Source organism: Orbicella franksi, chromosome 6 (genome assembly GCF_964199315.1).
Source record: "Orbicella franksi chromosome 6, jaOrbFran1.1, whole genome shotgun sequence".
NCBI classification, from domain to species: domain Eukaryota; kingdom Metazoa; phylum Cnidaria; class Anthozoa; order Scleractinia; family Merulinidae; genus Orbicella; species Orbicella franksi.
The window spans coordinates 13,369,156-13,396,655 of record NC_138150.1 but is presented as its reverse complement, the minus strand read 5'-3'; the positions used below and the strand labels follow the sequence as shown (position 1 = coordinate 13,396,655).

At 39.8% G+C, this 27,500-nt stretch overlaps 3 protein-coding genes across 7 annotated transcripts in view; 2 read left to right on the top strand and 1 right to left on the bottom strand.

The window, feature by feature from the left end:
• The window catches only part of LOC145490890 (uncharacterized), a 3,973-nt gene extending 1,655 nt beyond the window's left edge, over positions 1–2,318 (bottom strand). The window contains exon 1 of the mRNA XM_081470009.1: positions 1,209–2,318. Within this exon, the coding sequence (XP_081326135.1) occupies positions 1,209–1,288 (80 nt within the window). The 5' untranslated portion in view covers positions 1,289–2,318. The remainder of the gene's footprint in view (positions 1–1,208) is intronic.
• LOC145489641 (eukaryotic translation initiation factor 3 subunit D-like) overlaps positions 1–27,500 on the top strand; it is a 333,976-nt gene that overhangs the window by 137,315 nt on the left and 169,161 nt on the right. The window lies entirely within an intron of this gene.
• LOC145489683 (uncharacterized) overlaps positions 2,526–27,500 on the top strand; it is a 37,919-nt gene continuing 12,944 nt past the window's right edge. The window contains exons 1-4 of one of the 5 annotated variants that reach the window (XM_081468717.1): positions 2,526–2,663; positions 3,012–3,292; positions 12,972–13,065; positions 26,386–26,545. In XM_081468717.1, the coding sequence (XP_081324843.1) occupies positions 3,156–3,292; positions 12,972–13,065; positions 26,386–26,545 (391 nt within the window). In that variant the 5' untranslated portion in view covers positions 2,526–2,663; positions 3,012–3,155. Of the gene's footprint in view, positions 2,768–3,011; positions 3,293–12,971; positions 13,066–26,385; positions 26,546–27,500 lie in introns of all 5 variants that reach the window. The other 4 variants (XM_081468714.1, XM_081468716.1, XM_081468713.1 and 1 more) reach the window with 4 other exon arrangements.

Here is a 27,500-nt window from a genome sequence, read left to right as displayed (position 1 = left end):
CAGAGCGATCTTGCCCGTTTTCATCGGCTAAAGGAAGGCTAAAGAAGGCGAAAAACACTTTCAACAAAGAGTGGGCCGCTAAATTAGCGGAAAGCGGCAAAGGGTTCGTTTTACAGTCAAGAAAAATTGCTGGATGAACGTGACAACGATCGCGATCACGAAGCCAGCGAGCAAGCCAAAATGAGCGCAAGCCGCGCTAAAATACTGTCGCAAGAAACTGTCGAAGCAGAGGAGATTGACGACCCAGCTATTGTCATTTCTTCCAGTACCTTTGCCTTTGCATCAACATCAGTCGATGTAGTCCCGTTTACGACGTCCTCTCCAGCGTTTCCCTTTGTCTGCTTGCATTTTCTCGGGAACCTTCTACGGGCCTTCGGCATGTTAACAGTGGCATGGTCATAATTTAAAAGATTAGTCAACCGATACGTAAAATTTCCAACGCTAACATAGTAAATCAAAAGATAATTTCACGTTTACTAACTTTGGAATTCTGACTTCACACATGAAAAAGCGGTTTATTCACTGGTGAATAATTTATCGCGCGCCGTCGCGGAAATTTGTACCTGTTCCATGTTAATTGTCACAGTCCTATTGTTATACAGAAAGTTGATTCCTCTGCGGTGTCTCCCTTGGTGTGATAATCTCATAACACTTGGATGCCGCCGAATTTTATTTTTTCTCTGTTTCTCGAAAATAGGCTAGTTGTACGTGCATTTCGAGTTCCAGGTCGGCAGCCCCTGAACCAAATTGGCTGAAATTCGGAGAGAATGTTGTCAGAACGATCGCCGACAAAACCGTGTCTGCGAATTCTGATTACTCTTTTCATTAAAAAGTTATGCCTTTTTTTCGCGGGCAGTCCTATTTTTTTCCCTTTTCTAACTTTATCCTCTTGTAAAATAATAACAAACGCATGTGCCAAAAATCTGAGACACGGTTTTTGAGGTCAATGTGTGAAGAAACGGATGCCATGTTAATCGTTTTCTCCGACCTAAATTTAGCGGGCGTATACCTTGATTTATAGGTTCGTGAAGCTTTGTAAATATATTCACATTTTCGAAACACGGTAAATTTTTACCGTTTTAAACAGGTCAGGTCATAATCTGTAGTTATTAAGCTTCCAGTAAATATACGGTTTATATGGGTTTTTGTTAAAGCCACGAACGCTAGAGCGGACCGCGCGCGGATGGTCAAATGGGTTATACTGATACCTTAATACGAAATTCAAGAGGTCCGCGATTTGAACTGGTGTAAGTGTCGTGCGGTCAGCCAGGCCTGCGTCGTTCTCCATTTTTTGTAGCGCGGCTTGTACGCGCCCTCGATCGGTACGTTGGTAAACAGTGACTCTACGTCGAAAGACACCATGATCTCGTGGTCCTGGATCTCTTCACTGGTGATGGTGGAGGCGAAGTCAGTTGAGTTCTTCACTGTGAAGTTCGAGTTACCTGCAAGAGGAGATAATACGTTAGCCAAGAAAGCAGACAGGTCGTATGCAAAGGTGTTGACACACGACACAATTGGCCTAAGCGGTCTGTCGGCCTCGTGGATCTTCGGCAGACCCCGACACAAACAACCACCTAGGATCTATGGTTTGCCGAAGATCCACAAGGCCGACACACCGACAAACGTCGCGATCTACATCTCAAGTGACTACGTCGTGAGACAAACGATAATACACTTTATTATTGCATCTACCACGATGAATTACAACAACCTTTTCCTCGACATCATTTGTATAGAAGAAAAAGTTATAATTCGGTAACTTTTAATCCTGGGTTAGCGTTAACCCGCTTCCGAACAATCCTGCCCTGTTTCCAACAAGTTAACCTGACATGAGCCCGCGATCCAATCAAAAATCAACTTCAAAACTTCAAAAACTTAACTTCAAAACTTAAAAACACGGGACTTCGATTAGCTGTAAACTTGAGCCTGCGATATGGTCACGTGATACTGGTCAGCGGATACCTTGTTTTGACAGGTGTCAATTGATCATAACATGGATGTCCAATATCAAAGAAGTACATGATAAACCAAGGGTTTCAACCTGATTATTTAGAGTATGGTCGCCATATTGCGCGACTCCGTCGTCGCCGTCGTGCGTACGCGCCCACGAGCAATACCGCTATCCATGATAACCATGACAAAATCAACTCATGGGTTTCCTTTTCTTTCATATTTGAGTATGGGGCTCCGCTTGGCGGCCCTTCGGGCCGCCGGAGCTCTGCTATAAATTGTGATAAAACACTCCGGACTCGAGAAATGTAGAAAACACTCGCCTGCGGCTCGTGTTTTCTACATTTCCCTCGTGTTCTCAAATGCCCGTCGTGTGTATACACTTGTTTATTTGCTAAGTAATACACGGCTTAGGCTTCTTCATCTGCTTTATGATATAGAGGTTACGTGGCCAAAAGCATTAAAACACGCTTTTTCTATGTTCCCCAGTTTCAGCTGGGGAATATTCGGTCACGTGACGAGTTTAGACCAATCGCGCGCGAGGGAAAATATTTGATGGATAAAATCTTGGGAAAATATAACGCCCGGGCGGAGTATGGGGTTGGACGCCTGGATGTTGCTTATACAATGTAGACGTGTTAATAAACCGCTGTACATGTTTACCTTGCTTGCTTGCAGTCAGCACGGTCATGTTTGCTTGTCGTTTGCTTGCAGTTAGTGTCACTCCATTTTGCTTGCGGTTAGCGTCACTCCATTTTGCTTGCGGTTAGCGTCACTCCATTTTGCTTGCGGTTAGTGTCACTCCATTTTGCTCGCGGTTAGCTTTCATTTGTATGTTAGGGTAACTCTATATTAATTTATATTACTGTTCATTATATGTGGTTTAAATCTCCAACGTTCCGGCAGCTAGCAGCTCGGTGGTACAGTGGTAGGTAAGGGCACAGTGGCCCGGGTTCGACTCCCAGTGTGGACAAATTTATGTAGTTCTTTTTCGTCATAAAATAGTTACAAGACTTAGAATTTTAAGTCATATTTAGTTGACATACTGTTTCGTCGTTTAGGAACCCGAGAGGAAGTCACCCTCAATCTACGCCCGTGAGGTAGAAACACCCTAAAATCTTGCGTGACCAGGTTGCGTGACTGAGCGAGAAAAGCTTGGAGCGAGGAGATACTTGGCGTGAATATCCTTCCTGTAGTGAAACAAAATGGCTACCACTCTGTATGAGACCAGGGACGTCGAACTATGGAACGAAACATTTGAGCTGTATGAAAAAATGTTACAATTTAAAGCCGAGAACGAAAAGAAAGAAAAAATATTGAAACTTCTGGATCTAGATCAGTGGTAAGTTAAGACTTGCATACATAATCGATTTCTGGGGGGAAGGCCCAAACGTCGTGTTACTGCCGTGCCGAACTCAAACAAATTTGGCCCGGTATTGACAAAAGGACAACAGTAGTTCAATTCAGTGGCGCCGAACATCGGAAGAAGCTTCTTTGCTGAAGACCATTTTAAATTTTGGGAAGCTACGGCAGCTGATGTAGAAGTAATTAATAATTCGCAAAAGAAAACACTTCTGACTTGCACATAATTTTGGCAACTGACCTCCGTCAATTAAGCTTATAAAGGCTGTGAAAGCTTTTGATGGATTGAATTATATACCCGCCTTTGTTGTATGCGAGATATTCTTTAATTTGGGAGTACTTGTTTGACTCCAAAGCTAAAGATCAGTCCATCGCTTTGAGAGCCATTTCGAAAATTTTGCAGACGAAACGACTGTTGGACAAAGGCGTGTGTCTTGAAAACAAAGACCGCCTGAAGCCTTGGTCAAACGGCGCATGATAGTCGATGATAGTTGATGATAGTCGGTGAAAATTTGGTGAGAATCATTTAACTATCATTGATTATCATGCACCGTTTGGCTGCCAAATGGTGCATGATAATCGATGATAGTTGAATGATTCTCCCTGAATTTTCACCGACTATCATCACTATCATCGACTATCATGCGCTGTTTGACCTCAAAACTTGAAAACAAAGACTCCCCATTTTTTTACAATAATTTTTTTTGGGGGGGGGGGGCTTACCCAGTACCCCCCAGAAAGATCGGGAGGGGAGAGGGGAGGCCATTCTTGCAATTTTTTTTCTTTTGTCAACAGCGCTGATTGGAAAAGCTAAACCCTGAGCATGCAAGCAAGATAATTTATCCTTGACTGGCTATTGAACTTTTTTCACCAATTGACAAAACCACACACAAGGCATTAAAAAGAATTTTGCGAAAATGTATAACCTTCTACATGTAGGTTTGTGTGCAGTCGAGTGCAATTCAGTTACCTTATTGTTACTTATTTTTGTGGGAACTTAATTTCACGATAATTTTTCTGAAAACATTTACGGATCAAATAATGTGCAAAGATCCAATTTGACTCATCTTTTCTTCATGGGGACCAGAAACCCTACAAACTAGTAATAACAAGAGTTAGGAAGTACAGGCAAGATCGATGGAATATTAATGCAAGGTGTTGTTGGATTAATTAAAGTTTAACAGACATGTACTGTGACACAATTCCTCGGGAAGCAATTTATGATTTAGCCTGCCCAAGAGCTCAGGCAGGATCTGCTTTGCTGTATGCTTTCGGTCATGTACGGTGACGCACAGCACTGGCACAGGTTACTTAAGTTTAATTCCAGGCTACTCCCCCTCACAAAGTCTCATGGCTTCACAATGTCTGTGTAAAGTTGCAAGTCACTGCAGTGAACTAAAATTAGCAGAGTATTTTACTGTTTCAGTTAACTTTGAACTCGCTGTAAAATCCAAGGTGATCTATTTTCAAATTCCCTCTCCCTTCTACCCCCTCAAATAAGACAAGTTCTTTAGGTCTGGTAGAAAGAAAAATGAGAGAGTACCAGGGCGAGGGGGAGTACAGTGCAGTTTGTCAACCTCATGCTCTTGACAGAAGATTAAGAGCAGAGGGTGGTACATATTTTAAACCTCCACCCATTCCCTTCAGAAAAGGAAAATGGCAAATTATTAGACCTTGTATTACATGCATATGCTTTGAAAAAATTCAGAAACGTCAGTCAGTTGCTTTGAGTGAAATCTGAGCGATGGGTCATAATTTTGGTGGATGGGCCACATTGGTTCAAAACTCGATTTAACGGGTAGAAAATCTTTTAACCGTTGAAGGAACAACATTGAATTATAATTGCAACATGGCTGAACAAACTGCTATGATATATCTATAGTTGAAAAAATATTAAATATTTTTTTTAGAGCGCCGGCAATATGTGCTATTTTTCCAGTTTCAGCGGGCATGAAACTTGTGTCGAGCGGACCGAACTTCAATCAATCCAAGAAAACTTCAACTGGAATTTTTAATGAAATAAAACTCATTTTAGTGATTGACTAGGTAAGGTCTTCGAAATCCCAGCATATGAGAAAAATCAAATTTTCGAAGTAAAATCAGTGGTCGGTTCTTACAGAGACAGCCTCTTAAAGGTCATGCAAATCAAAGTCACTTCCCATGCCAACCGCAAGGTTCTGTCCCCCCTGATAAAGGATCTGTTTACATCACTACAACTTGGGCAATACTTTTAGGACACCTTTAATGACCAACTATCACATAGCGAATCGACAACAGAACAACCTGGTACACGAGGAGATGCGAAGATAACAAACTTATTATGTCATGTGAACTCAACTCAACCAGTAATAATAGTCCATTATACAGCATACATTATCATAATTATCTCAACATTTTCACTTGATAACTATGCTGTATGGTAAAATAATGATCCACTCAGAATCCTAAAGCTTAACAAGGGTAATCACATAATATCATGCACGCCTAATAAATCTCTCAGTTTCTCAAAGGCAAGTTTCACAAGTGCTTTTGTCATGATGTCTGCAATCATGTCCCCAGTAGGACAATAAATCACTTGAATTTCATTGGAAAAAAACTCTTTCGCGAACAAAATGATGACAAATGTCAATGTGTTTAGTTCGGTTATGGTATTTGGCGTTCTTTGCCAGTTCAATGGCTCCCTGGTTGTCTTCGTAGACGGTAGGCGGGGCATCTTTCTGTCTTCCAAGATCTTCCATTAAACGGCGTAGCCATACAGCTTCCAGTGTAGCTGAACTCAAAGCAGCATATTCAGCTTCAGTAGAGGACTTGGCAACTGTTGCTTGTTTCCGGCTTGACCAACTGACTGTGCCACTTCCAATTTGAAACACATAGCCTGATGTTGATCTTCGAGTGTCAACATCTGCTGCCCAATCTGCATCACTGTAGCCAATTAATTCTGGTTCCTCTTCAAGAGCAGAAAATTTCAGACCATACTTCAAAGTTCCTTTGAGGTATCTCAGAATATGCTTCATGCCAATCCAGTGATCCTTACTTGGTCTTGACATATACTGGGGTAAGACTTCAACTGCAGCAGCAATATCTGGTCTTGTTGCTGTTGACACATAGGTCAAACATCCAATTGCCTGTTGGTAGGTCTGAACATCGAAGGGCTCATCACTTGGTGTTTACTACTGAAATCTGCCTAGCTCAAGTGGAGTGGATACCGGTTTGCAGTTTTCCATTCCAAATTTCCCGAGCACTTTCTCCACGTAATTGGGCTGGCTTATTATCAGTGTTCTGCTCTCTCTGTCTCACTTGATGGACATTCCAAGGAGATAGTGGATTTCACCTTGGTCAACCATTTCAAATCTTTCACATAATGCAGCTTTCTCTGCTTTCGGCAATGCAGGTTCATTCAAGACTGGTCAAAACTGTAATGATGTTATCAACGTACACACCCAGTATCACGAAACTGATGCGATCATTGACGTCTTTCACGGATTTGACATAAATGCATCCATCAGCATTGCTCTTGTGATACCAAACCAATTTCAAATACTCATCTAAAGTAGTGTTCCAACAACAAGCTGACTGTTTAAGTTCATAAATGCTCTTCTTCAACTTGCAAACGTGATTTGGTCTGTCAGTATCAACAAATCCTTCTGGTTGTGACATGTAAATCTCACAGTCCAATGAACCATTCAGAAAGGCAGTTTTTACATCCATTTGATGTATTTCCAAATCATGCACATTAGCTAGCGCAAGCAACGATCTCACAGATGTGTTTCGGGCCACTGGTGAAAACACTTCGTCATAATCCACACCTTTCACTTGAGAGTATCCTTGTGCAACAAGTCTAGCTTTGAAACGATTTACAGAACCATTCTCGTCATGCTTGACTTTCAAGACCCAGCAGGATCCAACTATGTTTTTTCCTACAGGTGGAGGAACTAGATCCCATGTATTGTTCATCAATAAGTATGGGTTATTGACCAAGTGTGAGGTCAAGATTGCTGGATATTGGCCAAGTTCCTTTTTTGCGTGTTTATGGACCGAGACGGAGTTGAGGTCCATAAACTCGCAAAAAAAAAAACGCGCAGCCAATATCCAGCCATCTTGACTGACCAAGTTTGATCAATGAAGGATTTATTATTTGGCTTTGGGGAAATTTTTCTTGCAGGACACGGCGGGTAGTCCCAAGTGGGTAAGATAGCTCCATCTTGCCCACTCAGGTAGCCAATCACAGTGCAGGATTTGATTCATCTTGCCCACTCATGGAGCTAGCCATATAATAAAGAGGAATATTCTGACTGCATCGCTTCTTTCCATTGACCAGACTGCTCACCATTTAATGCTTCATGAACTGTCTTGGACTCTTCCATCTCTGAATTAACTAATAGGCAGTCATCATCATCATCATCTCGGAATCTGTTTGGCTTTCTTCACTGCCTTACTGGTCCTAGGTTTAGAACTTCTTCCATAAATTTATCTTCATATGTCTTCTTAAGAAGAGCTTCATCATTTGGTGCTCCCACTGCCTCAACATTCTGTGGAACTGAAGATTCAACATCCTTTTGAACTGGGGGTTTAACACTCGCTGGAACCACAGGTTCTTCATTCTTTTGATCTGGAGGTTCAACTTGCTCTGGAACTGCAGGTTCTTCATTCAAGGGATGTTCTGGAACACTTTCACTGCCTTCGTTCATACCGGTATCTGGAAATATGCTCTTCATATCTACTGGGGGTCCCTCCTTTGACTTAATCTCCTCTTTAAAATGATCAAAGTTATCCTCAAAGAATTGAACATCTCAACTCACAATGAACTTCTTCTTCTCTAGGTCATACAATTTGTACCCCTTGACACCAGGAGGATATCCAACAAAGATTGCTTTGTGGGCCTTAGCATCTAGTTTTCTGGGCTGGTTATCTGGAACGTGCACATAACTCACACAGCCAAAGACTTTCAGCTGAGAAATGTCTGGTCTTCTACCAAACAGATGCTCAAATGGGGTTTCATTCTTCATTGCTTTTGTGGGGCTTTGGTTGTGAAGGTACACTGCTGTGCTGCAGGCTTCTGCCCAGAATTCAGTGGTAATTTGGCCTGGTAGAGCATTGATCTTGCTCCCTCCATAATAGTGCGATTCATCCATTCAGCTACTCCATTTTGCTGTGGACAGTATGGAACAGTGAATTCGTGAGAAATTCCGTTCTCAGCACAGAATGTGGCAAAGTCGTTGGAAGTGTACGGTGCCGTACTGCAAGCGATGGCTTACTGTCAGCTGTTGAAACCTGAGCATACTCAGTGGTATTGACAGAGTACAGTTTGTCATGCAGCAAACAATTAATGACAAATTCCTTACCATCCTTAAGTACTAAACATTTGTCCTTGTCAAAACGAATTTCTGCTCCCATTAACACCATTGCAGGTACTGAAAGTAGGTTCCTGGTCAACTTTGGTACAAACAATACTTTATGTAAGTCAAGGACAACATCATATGTACTGTTTACTGTAGGAAGTCTTACCTTCCCTTCGCCAAGAGCACGAAACACTGTGCTGTCTCCAAGGTAAATGTCCTTTGGTTGATCGTACGGCACATAACTCTCCAGAATGCTTCTGTCATTTGTCATATGCTTTGTTGCTGCCAAATCAATGAAACATTCACCTGATCGATTCATTGTACTTGAAATGAGTGCAACTCCCTCCAGTGCGGCCATATTTGAACTTTCCCTTCTGTTGTTGTGCTGTTTGTTATTGTATGGACAGTTCTTCACAACATGCCCATCCTGGTTACGTTTAAAGCATGTGACTCCCTTGTGTTTTTCTCATTCATCATGGTGAGATTTAGAACCTTTAATGGAATTGAAATTCAGAAAACATCCACCACAAACGCCGCTGGCACCACAGCTTCCACCACGTGCTTGATGTCTTCCTCGGTTGAAATTTCTTCCTCTATTGACAAAAAGCGCATTGTCGGCGGATTCTTCATTCTCATTCTTTTCTGCCTGCTTCATATATTCTTTGATCAATAATCCTTTGACATTCTCCCAGTTGAGATCATCGGCATTTCTTGCATTTAAACTCGTCAGGAAATTATCGTAGGACTCGGGTAAACTTCCTAACACCATCGTGGCGAATTTCTTCAAAGAGATTTCCTCATTCATTTCTCGTAACTGCTCAGCGAGGGAGGTCATGTGGGTTAAATGTTGCATCAAATCCACATCTTCTTTCATGCTGGCTGCGTAAAACTTATGATTTAAACGGACAAGCTGTGTGACTGATACAAACTCGAACTGCTTCTGCAATATTTTCCATGCTTTGAGCAGGTTAGTCACCGAAGAAATTTGAACATGCAAATCTTTTTCCACGTTCAATGCATTCAGCGAAACGGCTTTGTCAGATCGCAATCGAAAGGCATTCTTCACAGCCATAGTTGCAGTTTCCGTTGGGGGAGTTTCCTGACCTTCTTGTGTAAATCTCCATAGACCATGCTCCATTAAAACGAGCTTTATGTTGTACTTCCATGACTGGTAATTCTTTCCATTCAGCTTCTCAATCTTTATAGTTTCTGACATCAACGTCATGTTTCACGGCAAAATAGCATTAAATAACACCAATTCCATGTCCTGGGCCCATAACCTGATAAAGGATCTGTTTACATCACTGCAAGGGCAATACTTTTAGGACACCTTTAATGACCAACTATTACGTAGCGAATGGACAACAGAACAACCTAGAACATGAGGCGATGCGAAGATAACAAACTTATTATGTCATGTGAACTCAACTCAACCAATAATAATACCGGTAGTCTATTATACAGCATGCATTATCATAATTATCTTAACACCCTCACATTACATCAAATGATGTGTGGCTTTCTTTATTTTGTTGATATATATGTGCTATAATAATAATAATAAGGTATAATAACACACAAAAGTGAACTCTAACAGAACAGGGACATACTTTTGTTGCTGAATTAAGGTTACTGTAGACCTTCATGGGCCTCTTTTGTACAATATTATTTTTTTACACCAAATTCAAGACTTCTACTCTATCTGAATTTTCCAAAAAAAATTATTTTAAAAACTTAAAACGCGAGTTATCCACAAAAATGTGAATTATTTAAAACGAGTCAAACTGTGGTGTAAGCCAATTAAAATGTGCCTTTGGTTGAACAGTCTCAATTTTCACGGCAACTGATCTCATCCACAGAGTGGTATTTCACTTCTTTTGTTTATCCCTTACGTCTTGCAATTTCTTGCAAAATCTTCGCTTTTGATGATAATATTCTTCTCTTAATTGATAGACTAGGCAATTTTGAATGCAAGTGCAAATCGCGAGTGAATGTTTCATCAATGTACTGCTCTAGCTTCTTCTGGCACAGAAGTTGATTGCCGCGAAATTACCGGTGAATTTAATGGCTGATCTGACAAGGCAACTTCTCCAAACGCTCTTTTCCTCTGCTTCAAAGAGTGTTTTTCCATATTCTAGTAAAACAAACAGGCCAATAAATTATGCGCTTAGACTTGACACGGCTTGCCAAGTAGGCCTGTTCAGGGCTATTCCACTATCATTCCTCTTTTTTCCCTTTTCCTTAGCTTCTTTTAACCATTTAGCAGCTGATTTGGTTTATAAGCTGTTGGATGCTTAACGGCGGACTTCGCTAAATATAAACATTGGGCATTCATTCCTGAAAGCGTTGCTGTAGCCCGCTGGGGAGTTCGAAGCTGCATTTCATTGGCTGGCAGCATTGCCACCTTGGCAACCGCTTCAGTGAGGTGTGAAAACTGTGAATTTCTTTCGAGGCGCAAAACTCAAGGTTTATTTTTGCATGAATGACATGTACCTCTATTCAAATGAATTAAATGTAGATTTATCAGATTTTAACGAAACTTGGCCAAAATCTTTGTCACATATTAGTACACCAAAGTGTGTGAAGCTTTTCTTTTTCCTGTGACCTCCCATTGAGTAACAGCAGTCAGAAAATTTTCTATTGTCCAACTTTAAAAGGGATTTCCTAAGCAACCAACAGAAATATCGAAAAAGCCGCACACAATTTGTAATAGCCCATCATCTCCTGATTGATAATGTCCAGTTGGTTTGGATGTCAGCAGTAACACAAAGGCTGGTAATTCAGTTTAGCAAGTACAGTCATTTTTGTGTTTAAAGGCTTATGCATGCCTGTTAAAACAAAAATAGCAGAATATATTGTTATTTTTTCAGATTTCACAGGTTATTAGCTTTACAATGATATATAGCTTTCTTTGTTTGCTGAACACAGGATTGAAAACTTCTCACCAGTCCCGTTCCTTACTCCCAAACCATGGTTTCCCATCATTTATCCAGAGCTTGAATTCACTTTACCAATTGCAGCATTCAAATCCCACCATTAAATATGGTACATGTAACTTCTTGATCTTTATGTTGTTCAGTTAAAACTCATCCTTGTCCTTTTTTCTAATCTCTTTTCATGGCACATAGCATTGTAAAATATTCTGTTTATTTTTTTGTTCCTGCTTGCACCTGATTGAAGTATCCTTAAATAATCCTGGGGTCTTGACTAAGGCTCCCAACCAATCAGTGCATTCGGAACTTCATCTTGACAAACACCTTTTTGAATTGCTTTGATTGGTGTTTAATCTAGCATAGTAAATGGTTTGAACCCAGGAGTATCAGTAGTTCAATGAGTTCCGCTCAGGGTATTAGATGAAACCGTTCAGGTTGTCGAAACATCAGTCACCAACAACAGTTCTTTTCATAACTACCCTCACCCAGATGATCACACTGTAAGGACTACTGTTCAATCTAGGTCACAAATAATTTGATCTTTTACAGGGTGGGGTTGTAATATATCCCCAAGGCATGGAGGAATCTAGTACATGGTTTAAAACCTGCTGAGAGCAGATCAAGCTCTCAATCTCAACAAGGCCCAAAACCAGAGGGGGCAATCCAACACCCTGAGACACTTTGTTCTCTCCTTTTTTAACCTTCACCCCTGGCTCCCATCTCCCATCCACTAGAAATTTTGTTTACACTACAGTTAGATTTAGAAATTAACAATATCCTACAAAATTGCCCAGAATATCCTTACCTCATTGTATGGCCTGACAGTAGCTACATGTAAAACAGAATCATGAACTTTTCAGAAAAGATATAAAATGTAACAGACCTCTTGTTCTGTCTTACAGTAACTGTTTGCAGAATGGAACATGAAATAATCAAGTAGAATATTTGCAATAATGGAAAATGTTTCATGATTAAATAACAGGACCCCAGGTATTACTGCTCGAAATCCAAATATCTACTGAAGATGCAAGCTTGTTTTGTATCAGTCATAGACAGTGTTTATTATAATGCACATGATTCAAACTTGGCAGCAAGCATCCTTATATAACTGTTAAGTGACAATGCAACAAGCACTGGAAATCACATTCTGCACACTAATGGATCCTTGACTTGATGATGACATGTTAATCACCCTTTAGCCAATTATGGGCTAAAATGCCATATTAATACTTTTGTTAGGCCGGATCTGACAACAGATCCCAGGTCACAATAGAGGGTCTGTTGACAGACTAAGTTTTTTTATGTACAAAAATACAGTCATGCTATTAATATTATTGTAATAATTTTGGTGTTAAATGTGAATAATATGTGATTTAACAATATTTAGGTTTCAGAATCAGCTGCCTCAAGAAATAAACAAGAGACCAGAACAATACTTAACCCAGAAAGAACTGATCAAGCTCATGGACTGGAAGTTAACAGTGAGTTATCATTTATGAAATAAATTGCTATTCCCAGCCCCAGGAATTGAAAGATTGACTGGGGTATAATAAAATAGTGCATGGTTTTGTCATGAGCAGCAATAAGTATTCAGCTGTCATACGAATGCTTACTTGTACATTATTATACACTTGTTCATACATGTACAGTACTTATCAAATCCAAACAAATTTTATTGAATTTTACTAGATTTGTTCTCATTGAATTTGCATTAGACTTTGCAGCAAATTTGAAACTCTGGTTCTTATCAAAATGAAAATAAGCCAAATTTCCTGGTTTGAAGCAAAATTTTGGAGTAACAAAATTCACTTTGGGAAAGCAATATTTCACAATATTTTGGCAAAATGAAAACAAAACTGATATTCAAAGAAAAGAAGGCTCAAAGGAATGAAAATTACTTCAACACCAAAAAACGGCTAAAAAGAGGTTGGCATTGACCAAATTTGAGGGATGAAACTGTGCTAAAGTCCAACCATGTTTTTATTTTGCCTTGCCATATTATGTCTATGATAATTCAAATTTTTTCGCAATTTGAGTTTTGCAAATGTGTGAGCCACATACAAACCCATTGCAAAGAATATAAATTATTTTCTCCCAATGCCACCAAATATTGTGGTAATGTTGTCTCAAACTCGTATTTAGTTTTGTATTGTGATTTAACCAATCCATTCTTTAAGAAACTAAATGAGAAAAACATGAAACTCAGCATTTTACTTTTGATTAAAGTGTAAGAAATTTGTAGTATGTGAGAAGATTTGTTCACAAAGATATGCGAGATATTTTTTTGTCATGTTACAGCAAGAAAAACACATGATGATAAACAACTTTATTTAATCACACATTTTACAAAACAATTTTTAAACCTAAATTATTTACTGCTAACATTAAATGTAATGGTACGGTTATTAAACTCCCCAAAACAGAAAGGGCCATTCTTTTTCTAAATTTAAATTCTCGCTCAATGGTGGCAACCTCGTCTTTTGGTTCGCTTTCAACCTTGCTGTACACTTCCGACCTAAAATGGCACTAACGTTAGAAATTCCCAGTTCTAAGGTGTACTAATTTACTATCTACCCCTGCATTTAACAGACTAGATGCACATGTTACCTCGGAATAGTGCTGGCCACACACTTTTCCTCTTCTTCATGAGTTTTAGGAGGTCTAAATCTGTACTCTGCCATTTGCTTTGCAAAGCAACATGTTCACTCAGAACTGACAAACAGCTAGGTAACAACATAACATTGATGAATATTCAAAAATTGTCACAGGGCAGCAATTAGGTGATAGAATCACATTTCACATCTCAAATATAATATTTGAATTGAGAAAACTTATTCAAATGATAATTTAAACTAATTTTCTTTGTTGGAGAAGTAATTTCAAAAACTCGTGCTTCAGGTTTCATCAGGTTTCCAAAGGCTTGAAAACAATAAAACCATTCGGCCTGCAGCCTTATGGTTTCAACTGTTTCTCGCGTTTGGAAACCTGATAAAACCCTCACACTCGTTTTTGAAATAGTACTTAATGCACCATCTGGTGCTGCAACTCAAATGAATTACTGCTTTGAATGGTTGATGAACAGTTGTAACCTGCCTTTCAATTTGCCTACATCTGAAGCTCTTTTTTAGTGCAGAGTGCATTATTGGGATGGTTTGGGGGTTGACATCCACTAAAGCACTCTCATGACACTTATGTACTAAGGCAATAAGGTATAAACTTTAATGTTTGTTTAATTTATTTATTAAATCCATCTTGAAATCACTGGTTATCCTTGCAATCTGATTGGCTCTCAGTGGTGCAATTTATTCACGAATCGCACTATTTTTTGCTCTAAATGGCATCTTTTTTTCAGCCAATTAGAATGGGACAGTAAAACAAAACAACCAATCAGATTTCAAGATTAGTTTAAAGTAATTAATAAAATTTCAGGAAAATGAAAGGCAAAAAGCCATTGTTGTAACACTCCAAAAGCAAATGGTTTTTATTATCACACACTTCATGTGAGTCGCACTAAATATATATCATCTAACCACGACTTCATGTAAGTCACACGGGATATAACATCTCCCCCTTTTTTGCAGTTGTCTACACAGTCCACATACAATAAAATAATAACACAGTATGGCAAAATCCAATTCAATGTTCCAGAGTCTTTGAATCAATCAGAACCAAAGTCTTGAGACTTAATGTGACTAATTAATGTTTAAAACTAGTGGGTTAGTAGGTTAGTATGCTCATAACAAAATATCAAAGTTTATCTAATTAATACTGCAGTTCAACTCAATTGCATATTCTAAATGCTTCTGGTGTCCGATCAAAATTAATGTAAACATGTCACGTGACGTAATCAGTCAAATAAGCAGGTCGACGTCGCTCTCGTCTAGGCCTAGATGACTGTACTCTGGGAGTAGGAGAGCTGGAAGTAGAACCTTCTTCTGTCTGAACTGTAGGAAGCTCTTCCAACTGTTGGTTGGCATGCCCTAATGATCCATTTGCAACAGTCTCTTCAGCAGAATCACTTTGTTCAGGGATGGCTTGGACTGGACTGCTGGACTAGACTGTGCTTGGATTGCCAGAATTCATAAGTAGTGTTTCTCTCCAATCCTCACTATCTTCTCCTTTGGCACCTTCCTCATGCATGATAGCATTAGCCAATTTAAACTGGCTTGAATCTCGGGTTATCTCATGACCATCTGTAACTCGCCTTGCCATGATCGTTGAACCACTAGTTCTGATAACTGTGTAGAAGATAGGCTCATAGGCGGTCGACCATTTATTCACCTTCTTTTGTCTAAGTAGGACATAGTCTCCCACACAGAAGTTGTGTTCTTTGATATTCACGCCATCGCGTGTCATCTTCTCTTTATATACTCGGTCTTTCTCATCGATCAGCTCATCCTGCTCACTTCTTTCTCTTGGTACTGTGTGATCAAGTTTGGTCCTAATAGGCCTATTCGACATAGCTTGGTATGGAGTAACCCCAGTGGCAGGGTGAGGTGTGTCCCTATATGCCATCAGCATATCACAGACAGCCATATTCCTGTCAAGTCCAGTTTTTCCCTGGAGATGGGTGATTTGTTCCGTCTTGTTTAACACTTGCATAAACCGTTCCACCTGGCCATTGGCTCGGGGGTGTTCTGGTGTCACACGATGATGATCAAAACCCTCTTCTTTTGCAAAGGTTGCAAACTCTTTCGAATTAAATGGCGGACCATTGTCAGACTGCACTCGTTTGGGTACACCGTGATGAGCAAACATTTTCTTCAACTTCTCTTTAGTCGGCTTCACTGCTGTTGAGGACACCACCTCTACTTCCGGGTATCGGGTTCTTTGATCAATTGCTACCAAGTTGTAATGACCGTCTGGGTAAGGTCCTCCGAAATCGATTGAAATCTCTTCCCAAGGTTCCTTCGGGATCACCGATGGTTTGATAGGTTCTTGTCTGCGATCTTTGGTAGTAACTTGACAGTCAAAACAATGACCTATCATTTGGTCAATCATCGCATTCATGCCGGGGAACCAATACTTAGCCCTAAGCATCTATCTCGTCTTGGTGGTTCCCAGATGTCCCAGCTTGTGGGCTGATCTGATGACTTTCTGCTGTAACACCTTTGGTAAAACAATTCTTTCCATTCTGAATATCAGACCTTGTGCTTCGTAAATTTCGTCCTTAATCGGGTAGAATGGTGCCAGGTCAGCATCCTTCTTGCTGGTCTCCCAATTACCTTTCCTGATAGTTTGGCTCAGTTTTTGCAAAGCTCTATCACGATGTGTTTCTTCTCTATCTCTGTCTAGCACCACTGCATGCTCCGTTTCAATGCTTGCCTTCAAAATCTTCTCAGTGTCATTGTTTCCAACAACTGGTAATGGGTGCCTTGACAAGAAATCTAGAGGGTCAGCCTCATCTTTACCAGGCTCGTATTTCATTTCAAAGTCCACATCCTGCATGTCCATCACCCATTTCTCGATCCGGGGGGGAAGCTTCGCCGTTGGCTTATTAAACAATGGCAGGAGTGGTTTGTGTGCAGTAATAATCGTAAACCTGGGTGCACCAAGAAGGTAGATAGAAAATCGATCCTTGGCCCATTTAACACATAAAGTATCCTTCTCTGTCTGGCTATACCTCTTTTCCACATCAGTCAGAGTACGACTTATGAAATGCACTGGTTGCCAGCCCCTGGCAGATTGCTGAAAAAGGCCAGCTGATAAACCTTCATTGTAACTAGCTTCAACTCTCACCATGATTGGTAGCTTGGGGTTGAAGAATGCCATTGTATCCTTGCTGGAGATGTTGGCTTTCAATTCTTCAAATGCATCATCTTCCTCTCTTCCCCAGTGAAACTTAGCCTCCTTGTGAGTAAGCTCTCTCAGTGGTTTCGTAAGCGAAGCATACAGAGGTATAAATTTGGATAGATAACCAGTCATACCAAGGAAACTTCTTACCTCTGCCTTCGATTGAGGGGGTTTGCACTCATGGATGGCCCGTACCTTCTCCGGTGTAGGTCTTAAATCACCCTGGCCAAATTGGTAACCATAGAAGGTGATTTGTTCCTGGCCAAATTCACACTTAGGCTCGTTGAAGGTGATTCCATAATCTTCAGCTTTCTGAAATACTGACTCCAGTGTTTCATTGTGTTCCTTCCAATTGCTCACTCCAATCAAGATGTCATCCCTCTGGTTAAGACATTGGGGAATGTCACCAAAAATTCTGTACATTGCCTCATCAAATAGATCTTGTGATGCCTTTGCACCAAATACAAGCCTTTTAGGTCTAAAATTACCCCAGGGGGTGCTGAAGGTAGCGACTGATCTCGATTCTGGGTGTAGTACTAGCTGGTGGTACCCCTGTCGGAGATCCAATTTTGTCCAGATAGTGCAATCATGGAACTTGTGAATGAAATCTTCCACTATTGGTGCTTGTGAGATCCAGCTCCTTTCCATGTACTGGTTCGGAACTCGTAAGTCAACACTCGCTCTGATATCTTCGAAGATATCTTCTTGAATGCCTAAGTCCAACCACTTTTTCAGTGGCTCTTGAAGATAGTATGGTACCTGCCTAGGTTTCTGTGCTACCGGCACTGCTCCGGGTTTCATATGGAATCGGCTTAGGATCTCGCCACCATTCTTCTTGTCCTCTATCTTGCCAATACTTTGAAATAAGTGGCTATACTTGGTGATTAAATCTTTCATATCCTGTTCACCTTCTGCCTGTTTAACAGTGTTAGCATTATGTCTCTCCCCAGATATGGCCAGATCATTGGGCTCAGTGAAGCTGCCATCTGGTTGAATCTTCAACATTCCTAATGTTATTAGTGTTTCCTTGCTAATCAGTGGAGGTGATTGGATCCTTCCTGACACTGCAACAAATTTGGTCGGTTTCCCACACGTCTCATTATGAATCACAGTTTGAAATTCTCCTTTGACCTCGAGTTTGTGCTGGAGAGTACACAACTTGACATTACTGTTTGCAAGGATTGGCTTGTCATGTGTTCTGTGGCTGAATGCCTTAAACTGGTGTTCGTCCATAATATTAACATCCGCCCCACTGTCAGCTTCCATCAAGACATCCACGTCATTTAATCTCACCATAACAGTTCAATAATCATCACCATTTTTGCCAATCACTCTTATCTTCTTGGCCTGCTTTAAGTGTTGCACTGCCTGGCCGAAAAAATCATCATCCGAGCTCGTGGATTCTGCATCTTCAGTTGTCTTCTTAATTCTCCCACTGCTTTTCCTTTTACTTTGCTTCTGTCTTCTGAACTTGTGGCTACGAGTAATCTCAGATTTGCATACAGAGGAGAAATGGTTCAATTTGTGGCATTTATGGCATTTCTTACCATAGGCAGGGCAATCTTTCCCTTTCTCATGGACTCCAAACAATCCACAGTATTGACATTTGTGCTTTTTCCCAGGTCGCTGTGTTTCGTTGGATCCATTGCTTTGTTGTTTGGGGTATTGCAAATCGGAATGCACACGAGAAACATTCTCACGGGAAACATTCTCACTTCCCATAGCTTTCATTTGCCTCGCAATATCCTCCGTCTGGCTTGCTTCGGTCAGAAATCGTGTTAGATCCCACATCTTGCTAATGGCTTTCTCAATCATCTTGTTATCAATGGTTTGAATTATGTGCTCCAAAATTCTCTCGTCGAATGTAGCTCCAAACTCACATTCCTTCGCTTTCTCTCACAGCCTTGCCGCGTATGCACTTGTGGTTTCACCCATGTGTGGCCTCATTTTCAAAAATAAATACCTCGCATGATGCTTATTCTTCTTTGGATTGAAGTGATCATTCAGCTTAGTACGCAACTTCAGGTACACATCTTCCACCTCTGGATCCGGTAGGCTCTTTTCTAATCGAGCTATCTCTTTCCCGCTGTAAATTATTATAGCATCCTTCTTATCAACGGCCCTCGTAATTCTGAAGTATCGGAATTCTTGCTCAATTCCCTCCAGCCATTCTTCCCATGCTTTGCCGACGCTGTTCGCTTCGTTGGGGATGATAAATGGCTGTGTTCGAAGGTTTCTAGTCTCTGTGACGACTTGAATCGCTTGTGCTGCTCCACTTGTTGCTGCTGTTTGTTCCGTCATAATTCTCTCTTGTTTTTCTCCTCGTCGCCAATGTAACACTCCAAAAGCACATGGTTTTTATTATCACACACTTCATGTGAGTCGCACTAAATATATATCATCTAACCACGACTTCATGTAAGTCGCACGGGATATAACAATTGTGTGAAGAATTTTGCAACTACTGTTGCCAAAACTTTGTTGTTATTGTTGTTTTTTCCAAAAACAATTGACGAATTTAATTACGGTTTCTGAATGACAATTATGAGCTCCTTCAGGATGAAGACCTACTTTAATGGAAGTTTCCAACTTTCAGTGTCAATTTTGACAAATATTTTGGCGATTTTCATGATATGATACCGACTCCAGTAAAACATAAACAAACGAAAACCACACAACAACAAATTCAGAGCCATCTCAAGAAGGTAGATGTTTCCAGGTTTCTGGTAGTTTCAAATGAAGCAACAAAAGAGCTCAACTCTGTCGCTGTGAATAAACATAGTCAAAATATGCCCCACTCCTTACAAAGCTGGTGCTACTTCCACCATCTTGGAAGTATCTTGAAACAAATGGCACCGCAAGAACTTGACAAAGTCCTGAGTATTGAGTCCTTCGCTGAGGTCACAAAAAGAAATGGAGATGGTAACGAGCCGAACTCCCTTAAAATCATGCCATTAAACGGTATGAAAAAAAAACGTACCATCCACTGGGCATCGTGCACTCGAGAGAGTTTCACAACTCAAAAGAAATCCATCCCAGAATTACACAGGATGCACCTTCAAACTCCTTCTCCAAAGACAATGAAAAGTCTCAGCCTCAACCACAGAAGAAAGAAAGGCCTTCCATCATTGATTCAGGCTACGAGAATTGAACTTTTATTTCTGAAGTAGACTATTTTCATTCTGACTTCAAAACTGCTTGTTTCTTTGTCATGCTCGGATGAGTTTTCGTCACGACATCGTTTTGCATACTAAATGAGACGTAAAGGCGTTTCCGGTTCTGCTTTTTTTGACAAACCTGCTACTGGAACAATACACCAAAAATCTAAAATTTAAGGCGCTACAATTGTGCCATTTCAAAATGGATCTAATAAAGTGGCAATTGAACTTCGTGTCGTGCAATTTTGGTCTGAAATCATACTTGTGATTTCAAATCAAACTCTCGCTGCGCACTCATTCGATTTTGAAATCACGCATATGATTTCAGACCGAATTGCACTCAACTAAGCTCAATTACCATTATTAATTTATATTAATTAATTAGTCTTGAAGCAAGGAGGGTGGGATGGGGTACTCCTGGTACTTGTAAGCACTATGTAAAACAACTCGTACCTATGTCACTTTTGTAGCGGAGCTCCGGCAGCCTGAAGGGCCGCCAAGTGGAGCCCCATACTCATATCAGAAAGAAAAGGAAACCCATGAGTTGATTTTCTCATGGTTATCATGGCTAGTGCTATTGCTTGTGGGCACATACACACGATGGCAACGGCGATGATGACGGAGTTGTGCAACATGGCAGCCAGACTCCAAATAATAGGTTTACAGAGACATGCACATGCAGCCTTGGTTTACCGTGTACTTCTTTGATATTGGACAGCCATGTTATGATCAACTGACACCTGTCAAAACAAGGTCTCCACTGACCAGTATCACGTGACCAAATTGCGGGCTCAAGTTTAAAGCCCATTGAGGTCATGTGTTTTTTGAAGATGACTGCTGACTAAGTGCTGGTTTTCGATTGGATTGTGGGCTCATGTTAGGTAAACTTGTTGAAAACAGGGCAGGATTGTTGGGAAGCTGGTTAATGCTAACCCAGGATTAAAAATTAGCCGAATTCTAAGTTTTTCTTCTATACAAATGTTTTTTGCTGCTTTGTTTTGTGTATATATGGTGATTATTAAACCTCAGAACAGGAGGCCAAACAATATACAGAAAACCTCACCGTAAAGTTACAAAACTCAAATCAAAATTCTACCTTTTCCTGGGTTAGCTTAACAACCCAGCTCAGGAGCTACACTTTTTAGGCTGGGCTAAATCTATATGTTAGTAATTTCACAAAGCTACATATTTGTTGCAGAAAACCCCTTGTGCTCCTTGTGGCACTAATTTCTCTTTAGAACAAAACCAATATTTGCACTTAATGCATGCACAGCTTAAAAAGCGTTAATGTCAACTACATATTAGGTGAAAGATATATTTCATACAATATCACACACTAACGTTGATTGCTTTTCCTACATGTAAATGTGGTAGAACCCACGGTACATATCATACATGTATGTGTGCATTAGAACTAGCATAGTTAGCGTGAAACAAGAACGCAACTGTCACAGAGTATCTTTTGGAATTACGCCTAACTAATGGTTCAAATATCATCTGTGGTTTCCAAACTACAATAGTGTGTTAACTTCATCCTCCATGAAAGAAAGAAAAAGTTCATATCCACAGCCAAACCTTTCTTGAGTATTGGCATTAACTTGTCAAGTTAACTTGTCAAATTGTACAAAAATGTTGGTACAGACTCCGTGGCACCTACTGAAAGCATAAATTAATTCAATCATTCTTTAAGGAGATTCGTTCACCAATGTAGGATATATTCTCGGTTAAGTAGCGCAGTTTACTTTCAATAATTCTCGTTGAAACACTTCTCAGTTGTATTAATCGATATCAGGTTGTATTACCAGTTTTCATGTGACGACATCATCATCAAAATTAAAAATATTTACCAGTCCTTCTGTTGTTTTAGTTTCATCAGATATGAGACCCTCTAAGAATTTGACTTTTTTAATTTTGCAACATTTATTTTAAGCTGTACAGAGTTCCTCAGTTATAGAAAACGTTTGAATTTCCAAGTTTATGGGTTGTGTGACATTAAAATGGTGGCCCGGGAGGGCTCTGACATAGGTCAAAAGAGGAGTAAGTAAGTTTTATTTGCTAACTGAACAGTTCTTGCACTAGATGAATAATTATTACTTTCAATGTTTTGGAACTCTAGAGTAATAATTTTTCGTTTCAATAGCAAAACTCAACAAAGGATGTTTCTGTTACTTTACAGCTGCCATGTTAGTGCCCCTTGGAAGGGCACCAACATGATGTCTCCATACAAAGCTCTATAGATTTGGATGAAGCACATTTCCGAATAATGCATGAATGAAAAACTGCACAGACCTCAAAAATCTTGGCAAGGTTGTAATTATATATCAATCATCTACAATAGATCCCAGATTCTTGACTTAATTTATTGAATGGTTACGATTTTTATTTTAGATGGCATGACAGCGTAAACCAGCAATTAAATTGAATAAGGGGTTTTATGGTGTCAAGAGAATGTGCTGTTCCAGGACAATTTGATAATAAGATTAGTTCTTGTTTATTGGTGGAAAAGAAAATTTGCATATTAAATAAAACAAATCGTTGCTCTTCCATTTCTTCATCTAACATTCAACTTTCTCCCATTTATTTCCAAAACTTTGTAAAAAAAAATCGAAAGGCTTTTAAGCCAACTTGTGATATTTGAAACAGTCATGTTAGTACAAGGGTGGTCAAAAAGATGTTTTAGGAGTTTGTCACAGTTGCATGACACAGCATAAATTGAACCACAATCATTAATTTACCGACAGCCATTATGTTCACAGTGGTCAGCCCTCTTGCAAAATACCCTGGTCAGAAGAATTACCACCCAAAAATTGTTTATGACCCATCAACTGACTGACTGACTAACTGACGTAATGAGCAGGTGAATTATTTCCTTCCCAACTAACTGCTATAACTCATTCTAGCTACACTGTACTAGCTATCACTGAGCAAAAACATACAAGCACATCTTCTGTGTGTTTTCACAAGAGTTTCATGTTACAAACCTTTTATACGAGAAAAACAACAGTATCAAGTGACAATGTTGGTGCGAAAAGTAAAATTTTCACATTCGCTTCTTCAATATATTTAATTTCACATGAGCAAAAATCAACATAAACACCACAGTAAAATTCAAGAGCTGTCTTGACAAATGGTAATTAATTATAGGTTATTCTTGGACTGTGAATGAAAATACACACATGAAACATGCACACTGCTAAGATTATGTCTCATCAAAATCCCTAGCTGACTAGCAAGGTCAATACAAACCACAAGTGAACGGCAGAGGTTATATAGGACCTGTGTTATGAGTACTGCGTCAGTGCTATACGTTGCACTCTGCACTATATGAGATTGTCTCACTAATTACAGAAATAGTTGTAGAGATGATCTAGTGTACAGTTAAAGTTGTCTCAACTGTTCATATGGTGAGAATGAAAAAAATAGGGGCAATTCATCCCCAAAAAAGTTTTGGAATTTGAATCATGCATGTATCTGAGCCAGGGGCGGTCCAGCAATTCCTGAAACGGGGGCTGTACATGTCTCCTTTAGTTGATAACTTTTGATGCCATCAGTGGACTTCTAAGGGGGTCATGGCCAAGCCTCCAAGAAAATTTTCCAATTTTACCCTTAAAAACACCTGATTTTTAGCATTCTTGATCGGTGCCTCTGTTTGAAAACATTTAATGGAAGGCTCTATAAAAATTAAAAACTAACTGACCGATTTGCCTACCCATTCATATACCTCAAGTTGTGAAAACCCTACGCTTGTATATGGCTGAAGTCTGAAAATGGTACCCCTTTCGAGCAAAGCCTCCCTTTATAGGCTGTTATAGGGAGTACCCCCAGGATTGGTAGGGTGCATGCAATGAGTAGAAGAGGTTCTTTGTCACATGTGCTAGTAGAAGGTTGCTAGGAAGTTCCTTCTCTGCTGACTGCCGCATAGTTTGCCATCTTGAGTTTCTAAGTGCTCATTCTGGAGGAATTTAGGAAATGAAAGGTCTTTCTCCCAGTACTACATGCCATCTGTTTCTTCAGATAGCTCCAGGGTGTTAGTTTTTAAACTTTGAGACCATTGAGCAGGTGGCAGGTGTCATCATCCTCCTCAGAAAATCAGACTTGTATTTGAGTAATCAGGGAATCAAGAAGGAGAGGAGCCATAGATGTTTTGTAATGATCAATTTATTGGACTCAAACTGAGAATGTTTGAGCGCTTCCTCTGTTTGCTTATCTTTCTGGGAATGACTTCAGCAATTATACATCATCTTTTCTTAACTTGACAATCAGTCAATTGGTGGAAGTGAGACAGAAATGTATAAAACAATTTTATTCTATTTTTTTTTTGAAGAGTCAAACAAATAACTAAAAAAATGCTCCTCAAAGGGCAACCCCTCTCCTAGATCTGCCTCTGTGAGCAACCCATTTGAGTGCTGCATTGTTGTCTGTCTTATAAAGATTGTGACACTGTGTTGTAACAAATGACAAGTGAGATCTTGAAACCACAGAAAACACAGAATGCATGTCCACTGAATGCGAAACAATAGTTGCTCATTAAAAGAAACAAATGAAAAGGTCAAACTTAAATCTGAAGCATGACAAGCTCAAATTTTCCATAACACCTACAAAACATCACCAATTTGTCATTGTCTGGGTCTGGGTCTGGGTCTGGTTTGGTCTGGTACCATTTCCAGATTCTGCCTGATTCCATGTTTTCCACACACCCACTGCTACAGGGGAAATTTGTATTTTAGGGGGATCAGAAATGCCATTTCCCATCACTATGAACTGAAAACCCATGAAAATCATGTGAATTTATTCATGGCAACTTCATGGTAAAAATTTAAGGATTTTTCATGGCATGTAACAGTGAAAAAAGCATGGAAAACTATTTAAAAAGCATTTAATATTTCACATTTCATGGCCATGAAACTCCGTAATTTACAGGCAAAACCCTGAAATACCCATTGTTTTTCGTCGCCTTTTAATGGTTTTTCATGGTGTTGTAGTTCATGGGCTTTTATTGAGGCACTGAATTCATGGCTCATGAAAAAACCATGGTTGTCCATTAATTCATGAAAAATGTTTATGGCCTTTTCATGGCTTTTTGAAGACGCATGAAAATTGGTAATGCAATGGGTTTCAACTATTTTCATGGGGTGAGCAAGAAAAACATAGACCATGAAAAGTACATTAAAAGTATTTGACCTCCTGCTTCAAAATCATAGTGATTGAGGCACCAATGGAAATAATCTATTAAAAATGAATTACAAATTGGATGATACACAAGGACTACAAGGCATGTATCTTTGGTTGATATTGACCCCATTCAACCCTTTCTATGGTGATTAAGACAACAATCGAGCCATGTATTTTTTTTTTTTCCATATTGATTTATAATCAAACCAGCAACTTACAATTATAATACTGTAGTAACATAACATTCTATTCATTCGATTCCCTCTATGTTAAAACGATGAGAATTGAACTCACCTTATACTTTGCAGCTTTTACTGTAATTGTGTATTGTTACCATGGTTACCAACTTATTTCCTAAAACATTTGATTTCGCTTTCTAACATATCCCTCGCACAATATTTTTCAATACAATAATTTCTTGCCGTGCTAATTAATTTTACTTTTTTAGTTTTGTAGTTTTCCAAAAATTGTAAGTTGTCCTTTTCTATATCGTTGTCTAAACAATTGCTGAATCCTCGAAAGATCACACTCTCTACTGCTCTTTTGACGGCTCTCCACTTTCATTGAAGCAACGAGAAATACTTCTACTCCACCTTGATTTTAGATAAGCTCACTTTTAGCACTTCAGGCAATTGTAGACCTCCAACTTATTTGCCATTTATTTACTCATGGGTGTAGCGTGGAAAGTTCAGGCCTCGTCTCACTCAATTAATACAGACAAATAGCAGTGAAACTGTAAAGGAGGTGACAAGCAAGGCATTCAAGTATTTGCCCGATGTGAAACTGGCAATTACTGAACTAACAAAGTTAAAGGCTGTTGGACCAGCAACGGCGTCAGGTACCATGATAAAGTTTCCTCTACAAATAAGAAATTTGTATACAGATATTCGTGCAGGTAACCATATGAATGCTAGTGAAATTAAGGAATTTACACAGTACGGGTGAATGTATCATCAGTAGTATAAATCCCGGCTCAAAAAAATTATTTGCTGAGCTTTAGTCTTTTTTATTCATCTATTATATAGCTGGGGTCATTACAAATGCATGTGGTAGCTGCCGGTTTTGCCCCATGGCGAGTTCGCCCCCAACCAGATCGAGTCGTATATAGAGATTATTCCTCGTTCTTTTATCAACTGCCTTATTAGATTACTGGTGGCGAGGAAACTTCGCTTGGTGGCGAGGTGACTTCGCTTGGCGAGTTCGTTGGTGGTGAGATGACCGGTAACCGTTTGACTTTGTTGTTATGTGCGTGCCGGCTGCAACAGGCGAACAATCATCATCTAAGCTTACCAAACATACATAGGCTGAAAGAACAGAAATGGTTCTTCGAAAACGTTTAATAACTCGATAACATCCACGTAAACGCGAACACTAAAAGTTGGGGGCGAACTCGAAATAGAAATATTATAGTGGGGGCGAATTCGGTGGGGGCGAACTCGCCATGAGACGAAACCGGTATCATTCCAGGCATGCACATTAGTTTGCACTTCATTGCAGTTGACGAATTAAAGGTTGCTTAGGGAAGGTACGTGTTTTATTGGGGGGGGGGGGGGTGGTGGGCCGGGCCGGGGCTTCGGAGGGGAGGGTCATTAGTAAATTTTTTACAAATAGGGGAGGGTCAAATCTGTTTTATTCGCAACCAGGGGAAGGTCACAGTTTTTTTAATTTGGCAAGGAAAAAATTACTCCATGTCGCTTAGTCGACTCTTATTTGTTAACAAACACGTGAAGTGTATATAAACCGAAAACTTGTATATACAAGCAAAGCTACCAGTCAAGATTAGTCTAAACTAT